Below are 14,954 nucleotides of genomic sequence, written 5' to 3' on the forward strand. Positions count from 1 at the left end.
GTTGGCACTGTGATCTTGGACTTCCAGCATTCAGAACTATAAGAAATAAATGCTTATTATTTAAGCTGCCCAGTTTGTGGTAATTTGTTATAGCAGCCTGAACTAAGACACATACCATCAAACTAAATGATTAACACTAAACACTGAGTTGGTGGGGAGTCACTTTAACTTCTTTTGTTTTGTTTGTTTTACAATATCATAGATTAATAGTTCTGTATAAGTGATCTACTTCAAAGATAGTACCATTTCCTTATAAACTGGCAATACTCTCTTACTTTCCCATCTTGTGGAACACATACTTGGAAGTAAATAGTGCCAAAATCACCTCCAAAAGAAGGTTACTTTAAATCAAAGCAGATGAACAAAGGGAAAAAAAAAACAAAGTAAGAGGAAGGCAAGCCATAAAAAAGACTCTTAACTATAGAGAACACACTGAGGGTTGCTGGAGGGGAGGTGAACAGAGGGATGAGCTCAATGGGTGATGGGCATTAAGAAGGACACTTGTGATGAGCACTGGGTGTTACCTGTAAGTGATGAATCACTAAATTCTACTCCTGAAACTAGTATTACACTATATGTTAACTAATTAGATTTTAAATAAAAGCTTGAAGCATTAAAAAAGAAGAAGAAGCTTACTTTAACATGTAATCTGGAGAATATAAATTCCATGAGAGCAGGAACTTCATCCTTGAACACGGCTATATTCATCCTGTACACGGCTATATCCCTAGTACCTTGAAGGTATGTGGAATGAGCAATATGTGTTAAGTAAATCAACGAATGACTCAATGGATGTATTAGTACTGGATCTGGATTGTTGTAGGTTAATAATATGTTTGATGCTACCTTGAGTGGCAGCTTTTGTTCCCATTAAGGCAACTTTAAGGAATTACTTCTGTAATGTAAGAGTCACATTGGAGATTTCTAAGTACTGAGGATGATCACACAGCTGACCCATGGTATGACTAAGAAGGCTGAGACCTGCTGTGGGATGGAGCGACAAAAGAAATGTAGGACAAGAAGCTCACCTTACAGAGGCATGCAGTTCAGTAGACCACAACTGAGGAGGAGTGAAGGCAGTATAGGATTAAAAGCAAAGTGAACAAGGCAGACGGGACCAGCTGTAGGAGCCTGGAGAAGGGGGGGGATAAGCATGAGTGCTTTAAAGTGGATTCATAGGAGTTTTGGGTGAAGAGCAGAAGAGAGTCGAGGCCAAAAAAGCAATGAGGGACAGGGTGGTAACCGCAATGCAAAGTTACATATTTCTGGATTAGTACCGAAGTGAGCATGGAGAGGGAGGTGAGCCGTGTGTGCGTTCACACACACACACACACACACACACAGACTGTCTTCTGCTGGGCACTGTGCTCAGCAAGTCACATACATTAGCTCATGTGAGGTGATTATTTCACTTAATCTTCATAACAACTTTATAAGATAGCCATTATTATCTCAGTTTTTCAGATGATAAAATCAAGTCTCAGAGAGGTGAAGTGATTTGCCTGAGATCATAATTGTCTTATGCAACAGAACTAGGATTCAAACCTAAGTCAGCCTGACTGCAAGTCACAATCTTTTAAGAAAGATTGGACAAAATATACAAGGAGCATGGAGTGACAAGGTAACTCTCAGATTTCAAAAGTGAAATACTGAGCATACACAAGCCATCTGGAAGTGACTATAGTAAAAGAAGAGAAAATAGAGTTGAAAAGCTGCTTTAAAAGCATTCCACAGGTTTGAGCTCCACATCTCGTAGTTTCTTGAAAATGGTACTGGGCTTCTGTAATAATTCTACACCCCTTTTGTCCTCATATTTTGACTACTGGGTTAGAATTTTGAAGAATAATTCTGACCAGAGAGAGTCCCAAATTATAGAGTCCCTTTTGTTGTGGGAGGGATTTCATGTCAAGTAGAGATGCTTTGAAGAATGCCAAGTAAGCCTCCAGCTACTCGAGGCACAAGTTACAATGTCTTATTTCTCTTGTTCAACAATGGTGAGCCTACTATGGGGTACAAAAGACCTTTTGCAATTTTTCTTTTTTGCCTTTGATCTGCTATTTCTCACCTGGAAAGAGCCCCTTCTTCTCTCTCTCTGTCCGCTCTCTACCCTATATACACACACTTAGGTAAAATTGATCTGTTCAGATTCATCTCAAAAGGATTCTAGAACTGGCAACTGCACTCTTGCTTATTTGAAAACTCGTAGAGTCATAATTGATTCTTCTCTTTCTTTTATATCTAATCATTCAGCCAATCCTTCCAACTGTTCCTTTAATTTATTTTTTTTTTTAAAGATATTATTTTTATTTATTCGACAGAGATAGAGACAGCCAGCGAGAGAGGGAACACAAGCAGGGGGAGTGGGAGAGGAAGAAGCAGGCTCATAGCAGAGGAGCCTGATGTGGCTCGATCCCATAACGCCGGGACCACGCCCTGAGCCGAAGGCAGACGCTTAACCGCTGTGCCACCCAGGCGCCCCCCAACTGTTCCTTTAAATTATATCTACCATCTAACCACCTGTTAACACCTTCACCCATTACCGTGCTGGCCCACACCCCATCTTGGATAATTTCTTACTTGGATAATTACAATAGCTCTTAACAGGTACCCTATTTATATCCTAACCTCTCTAAGGTCTATTTGCCATCAGTAGCCAGAGTGATCCTGTTAAAATGCAGGTCAAATGTCATTTCTTTGCCCCAAATCCTCTCATAGCTTTCCACTGCACTTCATGTGAAATCCAAATTTCTTCCCACAGCCTCCATGATGTGGCACCCCTGCTGCTGCCTCTTTGACTTTATTCCTCACACTCCTTCCCCTTATTTACTCTGTGCCCATTACAACGGCCTTCTGGCAGCTCATGACAGCCAGCAGGCATGCTGATCCCCAAGGCCCTCACACTTGCTGCTCTGTGTGTATGGACCCTTCCTCTTCCATATATCCACATGGCTCTCTCCCTCACTTTGTTCAGGTGAGCAGTGCGCCTTCCCTGAACAACCTTTTTAAGCGACCTTACTCTATAATTCTCTAGCCTCCCTCATCTTGTTTTATCATTGTAACAGCAAACACTGCCTAACATATCACATGGATATGTATGTGTTTGTTTATTACCTGTTTTCTCCCACCAGATGTAAGTTACCTGTGGCTAGGACTTTGCCTATTCAGATCACTGCCACGCCTCCAGTGTCTATCACAATGCCTGTCACATACCACTGTTCCAAACCCTCCTGCATCCCAGCCTCAGCCTCGTTCTGGCCTCAAGGAATTCCTGAGAGGGCCAAGGGAGGCTCCTTCCCTTTCCACTGTGTTCCTCAACTCTGTTTGCAAAGGGCTGTTGTGAGGGGCCAGAGAAGCCCCTCTGACTCTACAGTGCTGGGAATCGTGGGCCAGGAAGAAAATCACTGGCAGGAGATGGGCTCAGCTGTTGTGACCCCTGCAAGGCTGGCATAGACCACACTTGGTGTAGTTAAAGAGAAGAGCATATTGTAAGATAGATGAATGAATTAGCCCAGGAACTGGGCCTTCTCTTCTCCCTTACTGTCCAGGGCAGTTGGCCTAAGGGTTCCCTTTCCTTCCCTCCGTAGGACCATCCTCTCCCCATCCACACATTCCTTTCCACGTTTAAGCACAGACTCTCGTGAAAATTGTTCTTTCCAGTAGTTCAGCGAACTGCTGTTGGTTCTGTGTCATCCCTCTGCAGCCTAGAGGGTGTAGTAACTTAGCTCCAGGAGGGCACTTGACCCCATTGCTCTCCCAGCCTATCCATGGGAGGGTGCACACAGGACCCCACAGGAGGCTCCGAAGAGCAAGCAGAGCATTGATGAGCAGAGTGCAAACAAAAACACTAGGAGGGAAAGGCCCTACCCACGCCCCTGTACCTACTGTGTCCCAGCTTGAACCTAGATCCCTCACACTGTATTTTTTTAAGTCTTTAATTGAGATATAATTTACATAAAACATTGTTTAAGCTTAAAATGTACAACCTGGTGATATGATATATTTATATATTATAATATGATTACCATCCCAGCTTTATTTAATACCTCTATCACCCCACATAATTGTAATTTCTTTTTTGTGGGAAGACATTTAAGAGCTAGTTTTTTTAGCAATTTTGAAACATATAATATGACATTGTTGGCCATAATCACTATGCTGTGCATTAGAGCTCCAGAACTTATTCACTTTCTAGTTGCCAATTTGTACCCTTTGACATCTTCCCACTTCCCCCACCCCCCAACCCCCAGTAACTGCCATTCTACTCTGCTTCTACAAGTTCAGCTTTTTCAGATTCCACATATAAATAATACCACACAGCATTTGTCTTTGTCTGACTTATCTCATTAACCATAATGCCCTCAAGGTCCATCCATGTTGTCACAAATGGCAGGATTTTCTTCTATCTCATGACTGAAAAAATTCAATTGAATATAGATACTACATCTTCTTTACCCCTTCATACACTGACTGACACTTTTGTTTCCATATCTTGGCTATTGTGAATAATGCTGCAATAAATATGATTATACAGATATCTTTTTGATATCCTGTTCTCATTTCCTTTGGATACATACCCAGAAGTGAGGTTGCTGAATCATAAAATCAACATTCAGAAATGAGTTTTGTTTCTATACACTAACAATGAAATAAATGAAAAGAAATAAAACTATCCCATCACAACAGTATCCAAAACAATAAAACACTTAGGAATAAATTTAACTAAGGAAATGAAGGATCTGTACAATGGAAGCTATATGACTTTAATGAAGAAAATTGAAGAGGACACACAGAAAAGTGGAATGATAGCCCATGTTCATGGACTGGAAGAATTAATAGTGTTAAAGTGTCCATATTACTCAAAGCCATCTATAGATTGAATGCAATTCCTACCAAAATTCACTTTTAACAGAAATAGAAAAAAAAATTGTATGAAACCATTAAAGACCCTGAATAGTCATAGCAATCCTGAGGAAGAACAAAGCTAGAGGCATCACACTTCCTGATTTCAAACTATACTACAAAGCTATAGTAATTAAGACATTAATTACTATACTGGCCAAAAAACAGACACACAGACCAATGGAACAAAGTAGAAAGCCCAGAAATAAACCACTGCATGTACGGTTCACTATTGTTTGACAAGGGAACCAAGAACACTTATTGGGGAAAGGATACCGCCTTCAGTAAATGGTGCTGGGAAAACCGAATACCAACACATAGAAAAATGAAATTGGAGCCCCTCTCTTAGACTATTTACAAAAATTAAGTCCAAATGGATTAAAAACTTAAACCTAAAATCTGATACCATAAAATTTCTAGAAGAAAACAGGAGGAAAGCTCCTTGACATGGTCTTGGAAATGATTTTTTGTATATGACACCAGCAGCTAAAGAAACAAAAGCAAAATCAACAAGTGGGACTACATCAAACAAAAAAGTCTCTGCACAGCAAAAGAAACAGTTAACAAAATGAATAGGAGAAAATATTTGCAAATCATATATCACATAAGGGGTAACTAACCAAAATACCTTACAAAAAATACCTTTAGAATTAAAACAACTAATTAACAACAAAAAAAATCCAATTAAAAAATGGACAGAAGACATAGACATTTTTCCAAAGAAGACATCTAAATGGCCAACTAGTACATGAAAAGATTCTCAACATCACTCGTCATCTGGGAAATGCCTGGCAGGGCATACACACAAAAACCTCAAGACTTGAACCAGGAGACGTGCAGAGTCTGTGTGGGCCCTGTGCTCAGGACCAGCAGATGGGGCTTTCTCATAGGTTTGTCCCTAGTTCCTGCAGGCTTGACCAGAGCTTACTCACCTAAAGCTGCCTAAAAGTACCACTGTCCTCACTTCTGGAGTCTCTCTGGGGTATGCCTGACCCAGGCCTTTGGTCTCCAGCAGAGCCTCATGGCAGCAGCAATAGCCCCATCTCTTGAGGCTGGGGGCCCTGCATCCACTGCAGACTCCCGTCCTGAGGCCTCCAGCCCACTTCTTGGCTAAATGACCAATTCAGTCAAAGCTGGCCTGTCCTCTGTTGTTATTCTACGTATCTGGGATCCTCACCTTACCCACTCTGATCTATCCTTGGACACTCTGGGAACCCTTTCTTAAGAGGCAGGTCACTTGGGGTCAGTTGGTGCTACAGTAAGACAAGCAGGGGCAGAAGGAAGCTCAGGGACCACCCCAGATGGCTCCCCTCCCAGCAGCTGGCCCTAAGCAGACCTCATGCTCTCCTGACACATCTCAATGTGTGGTTTCTCTTTCTTGTCTGGACACAATCGGTGGTAATTCATATGCCCATCCTATTCAGGACCGGTTGCAGATGGTGGCTGAGTCAAGGCTGAGATGTAGATCTGTTCCCCTTGCTATTTTCCCAACTCCTGAATATACTGCATGACATGCCTTTCAGTAAAAGCATGGCTTAGTGAATTTGAAGGGGTACACAGAAAACATCAGTAATGATCAAGAGATCAAAAGTAAGGTCAGTAAAGTGACATGAAAAATGGAAACCACAAATGGACTTGATATAATTTTTAACATTGCATGAAGTTGTCAAAAAGTGTCTAGTCTTCAGGCACCTGCGTGGCTCATTTGGGTAAGCGTCCAATTCTTGATTTCGGCTCAGGTCATGATCTCAGGGTGGTGCGACTGAGCCCCATGTCAGGTCCATGCTGGGCACGGAGCCTGCTTGGGGTTCTCTCTCTTTTCCTCTGCTCACCCACCGCCAACTCCGCTTGCATATTGTGTGCATATTGCACACACTCTCTCTCTCTCAAAAAATAAATTAGTAAAAAATAAAAGTGTCTAGTCTCTACCAATGATTGAATAATAAAAATGAGTGTAGTTAGAACTGAAGACACATTTTGATGAGATTTACCGTCTACACATTGCAAATCTACATACATTTTATCTACAGAGTTCAGGGTTAATACTGTAAGATCTGAGCCAAGATATGACTTCACTGACATTAGGCATCTACTGATCCCACAGGAAAGAGTTAGTAAGTGGATCAGGCTTTGAAACTGACTAAAAAGCAAGCAATGAGATTGTATAATGAGGTTTTCAGAGCTGAATGAATTAAGGGCAGATTGAATGGTATGTGGGGGCTGGATGAAGAAATCTCTCTCTCTATTCCAAGAGATCAGTTTTCAAGTTCTTATGTACAGAATGGATCATTCTACATCCAAGCATGGCTTCCCCTCTAGAGACTGTGGATTCCACACCCTTTTCACTCCCATATAGAGTGGCCATTTGGCTATGTTCAGGTCAACAGGATGCTAGCGGGAGTGATGCATACATTCTCCAGTTCAATCTTCTTAAACGGAAGTCATTTGTGCTCATCTCTCTTTCACCTTTCAATGGAAGAAAATATGGATGAGGAGGCAATTCAACTTCAACTGTGTGGATAAGAAGGACGCTCAAGTGGAACAGTGTTGTGGGCTGAATTGCATCTCCCCCAAATTCATATGCTGAAGTCCTAACCATCAGTACCTCAGAATGTCACTATATTTGGTAATTAAGATGATGCCATGAGGGTGGACCCTCATTCAATCTGGCTAGTGTCCTTGTAAGAGGAGGAAAATTGGACATAGACATGTACAGAGAAAAGACAATGTGAAGACAAGGAGAAGTCGGCCATCTCCAGGTCAAGGAGAAGTAACCCGGTGACACTTTGATCTCTGACTTCTAGCCTCTAGAATTGTGAGAAATAAGTTTCTGTTGTTTAAGCCACACAGTGTTTAGTACTTAGTTATGGCAGTTTTATCAAACTAATACAAACAGATGACAGCGTTATCCGTGAAGGAGGAAGAGCTGTCTAACTCCGGATGTTGGTAGGAGACAGCTGAACTACCTTGTTGGAGTTCATGTCTTTTGGGCTCCCTTTGTTACAGCAGCTTAACCTATACTCTAGTATAATACTTGGGTGAAAAACAGAAACAACATTTAACAAAAGAGACAGTGAGGCAAACTAGGATGCATTCACTAAACATAACAATGAACCAGAGCTTCAGCATGGAAAATAGCTGATAAAAATCTAAGGCACATATTCCTCAAACGACATAAAATAGGCATACACGAAACATCTGGAAGCAACTACAGTTAAAAAAAATTTTGGTTGCATCAGAGTAGACATTCTTTTCCAAATAATGGGGCTTCTCTACTTTTATAATTTAAATCAGTTCCACCAACACTGTAATAATGTACCTTTAGACTTATCCCAGTAATTTCCATGTATTCCTGTAACTTAAAGTCAGCGCAGAGAATCACTCTTAGTTAGACATTAGCCCCACCTATTTTGACTTTGAGAAAAGCGCCTACACGTTGTTCCTACCTCTTCATTTCCTGTTCAGCAGTTCTTCCCAGCATTATTTTATTCCCTGTTTTGGTACAGACCAAGGAGTGGAGAGGCACGCTCGGGGACGGAACACAGGGAGGAGAGATGGGAGGGAATAAGGAGCAAGACATTCCAGTTCCTTTCATTCCACCACAATCCCTGAGGAATTCATCATAAAACTGAAGCCAAGCTATTAAAAGCTGCAAAGGATTATAGAAACATCTGTGTGGTAGCGACGAGGTGCAAATGAGGCCTGAGAATTCGCCAATGTGAATGAGGTCAGCTGAATTAACAGCCCGGGAAGTCATTAATTAGATTGTTCGGCTCACCAAATCCATTCAGTGAATTGCTGTCATAAAAGCAGTACAATTATGAGCTTGTTCAGCTGCAGACGGCTTTCCAGTCAGAAGCGATTTACAACTCATGCCACAAAAATCTCGTTTCTACCTTACGAGGATACATTCTTCTTTGTTAGAAATGTATGAAGTTTCTTTCAAAGCTACTAATAGAAAATGACCAGGTGAAAGTAGATAGGTCCCATTGTTTTTGTTGTTTGTTTTTTATTTTTTATTTATTTATTNACTAATAGAAAATGACCAGGTGAAAGTAGATAGGTCCCATTGTTTTTGTTGTTTGTTTTTTATTTTTTATTTATTTATTTATTTTTTTAAAGAGTTTNTTTTATTTATTTATTTGACAGAGATAGAGACAGCCAGCGAGAGAGGGAACACAAGCAGGGGGAGTGGGAGAGGAAGAAGCAGGCTCACAGCAGAGGAGCCTGATGTGGGGCTCGATCCCATAACGCCGGGATCACGCCCTGAGCTGAACAGACGCTTAACCGCTGTGCCACCCAGGTGCCCCTGTTGTTTGTTTTTTAAATCTGTATAGCAAATATAAATTTTTCAAGATAGATTATTTATTGTGTGCTTGTTAGTAAGGAAAAACAATTCTTAGACATGCAAAATAATTTTATCACAGATGCTTTTAAATACTGTTTCTTCTTGCAATGCCTTAAATTAGAGGGTTGAGGCATGACCAGGTAATTGAAGGGAATAGTAAGCATTTATAAGAGGCTGGAAGCAATAATGAACTACCTTGAATTCTATAATCAAGGATCAATTCAAACCAAAGTAGCATTTCAATTTAGTAATAACTCTAAGGCCCTATTAACTCCTCCAGGCACCCAGAGAGGAAAGGTGTTGTAGGGAACACCTAACTTGGATCTGTATTGAGGAAAAACACCAGTGTGGATTCCCTGGGCAAGGTGCTAAGCAAACACAACTGAATAATCACATAGTAGAAGTGATCATGGCATTGGATGTGAGTTTGAACTCTATGACTCATTGCCCACTAATTGCACCGGACACAGAGATAAAAACGGGCAGTGCTCACTTTCCACAGTAGCAGAAAAGACCATACAAACCACTGTGCAAGCTGACATGTGCAAAGCCATTTTAATAATCAACGGAGAACATTACTATGTTTGTTCAATGGCCTTTAAAAATGTTTGTCAAAACATTAAAAACTCTTTCCATGGTTTATAGATGTATAGGGAATTGAAAATAGTAGGAAAGCATGTATTTAGTATGCCATAATTTATTTAAAACATTAGAAACATTGAGAATTAAAGTATTTTATTTATTTGCAAAAACTTATCAAGTGTAGTTTGAACAGTGTTTTGTGTTCCTCTGCTCATATACCACACAATATGGGGGAAGCATCTTTCCTACGCCTTGGTGAATTTCGGATTCCTTTCCAAACTTGTAATGGCTTCCAACATTTTGTGTTTGCCCTTTCTCAATGCCATGAAAGACAGCTCTTTCAATGTGAAGTTTTATGCCGGTGTCACTTCCTCTGGGACACTGCCTCGTTTTAGGAGTAACCACTTTCCTTGTTTACTTGGGTAAGTTCGCTGTCTCTAAGTTCCTCCGGACGCATATCCGGAATCTCTCAAAAGGCAAGTGGTGGCGCTCCCGACATCCCCTTGTCAGCTACCGCAAATTCTACTTTCAGCATTAGCGCTTCGCATTTCTCTGCGGGCACTCCCCTCTGTCTGTGATCTGTTTTTGCAAAATGTCACATGGTTTGCTAGTGGAAAACACGGAGTCGACAGAACTACACACTTAGCCGTTTGAACTGAGTGACGTGTGCCACGACCAACTTCGAACGGACTTTGAAGGAAGTGATGTCATTGGCTGCAGATCGCAGAGCGCGTTCGTTGTTGCTCCATGAGTTGTGGATGGAAGAGCTAGCGGAGAAGTTCGCACTTGACGCGGCTACAGTTACAATAGCGTGCTCACTGAAATCGGAACTACTCTGTCGCAGGGCTGGTGTTATTTCCCTAAACCGCGCTAACTCACATCTGCGCATATCGGACCGCATAGAGTGAGGCCGGACGCACGTGGATACTGCTGTCTAGGCACTTTTAGAACTTGCTATTATACATATCCTGGGGGGAACATAAAAGAAATAACTCTGTGTCTCAAAAGGAAAGTATTAACCGAGTGAAATACAGGATAGTGAAGACGACGCAGGGTAGAAATTCCAAGTGCCTGGCTACGAACCCGCAGCGCCCCATCACGCGTGATCTCAGGGAGGATGCCCAGGCTCTGTGTGCCTCTGTGAAATGAGGGATGATAACAAAGCCTTCGGGGGCTATCATAAAGATTACACGAATAATTCAGGTAGAAGGCTGAGGACACTAAGTGCCTCTCAAACACGAACTACTATTATTACCAAATGAAGAATAATTCCAAATGACCTGAGAAGAGGGTGTCCCCGTGTCAGAAAGCTTCTCCCACCTTCCTTACCCTCGATATAATTTTCTACCAGATCTGCCCACCTCCTCTCTAGGAATATTAGCAATTTTATGGCTGAGGCGGCAGGGAATTGTTGGAGGAGTGGTGAAGGGAGGGACACTCCTTTCTCTCTAGGCCATCTTGAGTCCTGGCCCCCATACCAGGCCACAAGCTCAAGAAGAGCTATTGGATTCTATTCTCGGCTCCAGAGAAGAATGAAGAAAGAAGGAATCCAAGAAGGAGCAGAGAAAAAGATGAGAACGAGAAACCATTGTAGATGAAGGAAGATGTGGTCTGGAACAAATCATATCTGAATCAAAACAAAACCCTGATGTGAACATCAAAAAGAAATATTTAGGGTGATTTATGTTACCTTTTGTCAAGAACTATCGTAAGGGGTGAGGGAACTCTCATGCTGTGTCTGATATAAAATATCACCCATAAATGAGGAGCCCGATTCAAAACTGAGGCCAAATATCTAATAGTAAAGATTACTAGGCATCCACATTTTCTTAGAAAGAAAACAGATAAACTGCCTCCTGGTTTTACAAATCATTGAATTTGCAATTATTTACCTATTTCTGCTATTTCCCAAAGGGGGTCAGTTGATGAAATTATTCTTTAAAAAACGTTCCCACCAAAGGCCATCCTGTTTTCCTTTATTAGAGAGCCGAACACTTCTGCAAGAACAATTTATTTTAGCATTTGATTTTACTGGCATCCATTTGTTTCTGTTGGCTGTTCGGTTAGAGCGAAACGCTCGTCGATACTCACAGAGCAGCCACACTTTCCCCATGGCACTTTGTAGCCAAGTGCTACCTCTAAGTTCTGCAGCATAACCCAAGTTCAAGTTCCTCCCGCTCAGCCCAGGATCATCCCTCACCTCAGGTTAAGTCCCGATGAACAACCTGAAGAGCAACATGTCAAAACCTATCACCTGCCTGCTCCTCTGGGCGGCTGAGTCATGGCCTCACTGGCAAGGCCTCCGTTACCAAGTCCGGCTCTTCCTTAGGGTCCTGGGTCTACGAACCAGGGGGCAGCAGGAATAATATAAGCCATCAGATGGGCTTACCTTATGACAGGATCAGACAGCCCTGACCTTCCACAAGTGTCTGTGTTTTTACGTAATCATTTGGTAGTACTCAGCTAAACGTCCAAGACGCACCAAGCATTAGGGCTGGAAAGAGTCCTTGCCATCACTGCTGCCATTTAACTGATGACACCACCAATGGCCAGAGAGGCTGCTAAGTTACTGGGCTACGGTGCTAGGTCTAAAAGAACCTCTCTGTCTCCCAGCCCAATGCCCTTTCCTGTTTATCTTGTATCTCTGTTTCTTTTTGCCACTTCCTTTTCTTAAATTTCATTATATGCTTAGATACACATAACTGCAATTCGATTTAATAGACTCTGCCGAGTGGTGCAATCTGAGGTACGGTATCTGTGTGTGACTGACCAAAATGCTCACCTTTTTCAATGTTTTAAGAAAACCCGGAACAAGCAAAGAAACGTTCTTAGCTCCACCTAAGAATGCATGGAAATGGTTTGAGACCCATGGACAATCATATGAGAGAAGGGTCTTAAAAGATGTGTTGAACTGCTGGGGAAGCTTGCCCTGTCAGCACCGTCAAGGTTGTCAACTGCAAAAATCTCTGCTTTTCTTGCCTCGAGCTGGGTTCTGCCTATGCCATCTGGGTGCGTCGTGAGCGTGTGGTGATTTTGCAAGAAACGCACGGAAACTGTAATGTTATCAAGAAGCAGAATGACAGTGCAAGGATAAGAAATAAAATAAGGGCAGGTTTTAAAATGAAATGTTTCCTTACTCTTTCGTATTGAGAAATTCAAATAAAGTATCGCTGCCTGACCCTACGGATTGGACATGACAAATGAAATAAAGAAACGAGGTCACTTCCTAAAGAGTTCGGCACACACACGTGACACACACATATGTACAGACAGACACCCACGGTTACGTGCAGAGCCATGCTCCTTCTCTGGGAGTTCCATCCCTGGCAGGGACCGTGGGATTGACAGCCTGCCAGTGCAGCGGTGTGCTCGCCCGACTTTGCTCTTATCTGCCCTCCTGTCGGCACGATGTATTGCTGCACAAGCGTCCTCAGGGTTTCCTTTTTTCTTTTCTTCTTTTTTTTTTTTTTAGCACCAGGTTCAGGTTGCCTACCTTATGCACCCCGGAATCTCACAAACATAGGGCCAATACCCTAGAACACTTGGGTGCCTGCGTGTTTGGTTTCATTCAATACCACGCTAGGAGTTGGGTAAATCATCGGCTGATGACCAGATTCCAAGAGGAAGTGTAAAATTTGGAATTATTTTAAAAAGAGCATCATCTGTTATTCCTTTCAGTTTGTCTATAAAGACACATCTATAGCTGATAAAGTCCTTGACATGGCCTTGCTTTTTTTGCCAGATGGTTAATCTAATATATATAATAATTCTAATATGAAAATATCTTTACTAAGTTCATATCTTACTGGACATCTAAGATTCCAAGATTCTACTGAAAACCTGAATGCCTCTAAGTATCTGACAAGATATTGGAACGAAAATTGGATTAGGGATGAGTCATCCAAAACTCTCTGTGCAGGGAGGGGCTCAGTAGAGATAAGGCGTTGAGTGAGAATTGTTACTACACATTTGCTGCCTTATCTCCTTCGATGGCCATAGAAATGTTAATCTAGGTCCTCTTCCTCGTCCTCTTTAAAACACAAGTGAAGAATGTTGACTTGAATTAATCCAGTAACTCTCTAGATCTGAAATATTGTTAGGATTAGCAAACATGCCCCAAGATGCCTTCTGGCTTTAAGAGTGAATGGCTGAATATATAGCAAGGATGGCGAAGTACAGAGACACACTTCAAAAAATCAAAATAATGCCTGGTAAGAAGGTCAGCTGAATTCTTTCACTAAAAACCTGCTTTATAAGGAATTTAATCTTAAAACCAAATATTAATGGTATAATTACATGTTCCTCCCAAGAAGAGAGAGGAGAAAAGGAGGGAAGGAAGGAACAATGGAAGGAAGGAAGGGAGAGAGGGAGAGAGGGAGGAAGGGGAGTTAGAAATATGTGAGTGATTAAACTCTTTTCCCTCAGAAGAAAGAGGTGTAATGATTAATAACTTAATAATGCCTGCATCAAACACAAAGTCTCTCTTTCTACCATCAAAACATGCAAAGTAGAATCTTTCATTGTCTTCACTCATCAAAAGAGATAGAGTTCATTACCTTCGAAGTCCACATCTCCAACCAGTTTTGTCTTTCCCGTCACTGGGTCATGGACGTAGTTGATACCCACATCAATTACAGCAGCGCCTTCTTTAACCATATCAGAGGTAATCAACTTTGGAATACCTGAAAGCAAAACGGAGTTGGCAAATACTTCAACTTCATCCTTGAGCATAACAAAGGTGGACATATCTAATGTTCTGTTGTCATGGTTTTAAAAATGTACAAAATATGCTGTTTCTAGGAAGAGACCCACTGCACTTGATCATTTCCAATCAAGCAGAAGAACAAAGGCAGCACATGGTGACCTCTGTGCCTCAAAGCCTTCCTGGATTTACCCTTTCATCTCAGAGATCGCTACCAGATTTCTCCAGGTGGGCCCCCAGTGGAGTAGCGCCCTTTTGTACTTCATGCGCTGTAAATAACATGGGGACATTAGGGATATGAAACAGGCTAGTGTTGACGTTTGGCAGAGTGAAAACTATTTGGAAATTGGAGGTAAAGAGAAGGAAGGGTGGGGTGGGGTGGAGGGAGGATGAGTGAAAAAGAAAACAATGAGACAATAATAA

At 41.8% G+C, this 14,954-nt stretch overlaps 1 protein-coding gene across 5 annotated transcripts in view; it reads right to left on the minus strand.

Moving 5' to 3' along the window:
* MTHFD2L (methylenetetrahydrofolate dehydrogenase (NADP+ dependent) 2 like) overlaps positions 1-14,954 on the minus strand; it is a 142,633-nt gene that overhangs the window by 18,911 nt on the left and 108,768 nt on the right. For 4 of the 5 annotated variants that reach the window (XR_004628845.1, XM_034671688.1, XM_034671687.1 and 1 more), the window contains one exon: positions 14,386-14,511. The exons of the other annotated variant lie outside the window; for it this stretch is intronic. Coding sequence is in view for 3 of the 4 variants with exons in the window: in XM_034671688.1 (XP_034527579.1) it covers positions 14,386-14,511 (126 nt within the window). In the remaining variant the exon portion in view is untranslated. The remainder of the gene's footprint in view (positions 1-14,385; positions 14,512-14,954) is intronic. 5 annotated transcript variants of the gene reach the window in all.

The sequence above is a fragment of the Ailuropoda melanoleuca genome, chromosome 11 (assembly GCF_002007445.2).
Source record: "Ailuropoda melanoleuca isolate Jingjing chromosome 11, ASM200744v2, whole genome shotgun sequence".
Classification (NCBI taxonomy): domain Eukaryota; kingdom Metazoa; phylum Chordata; class Mammalia; order Carnivora; family Ursidae; genus Ailuropoda; species Ailuropoda melanoleuca.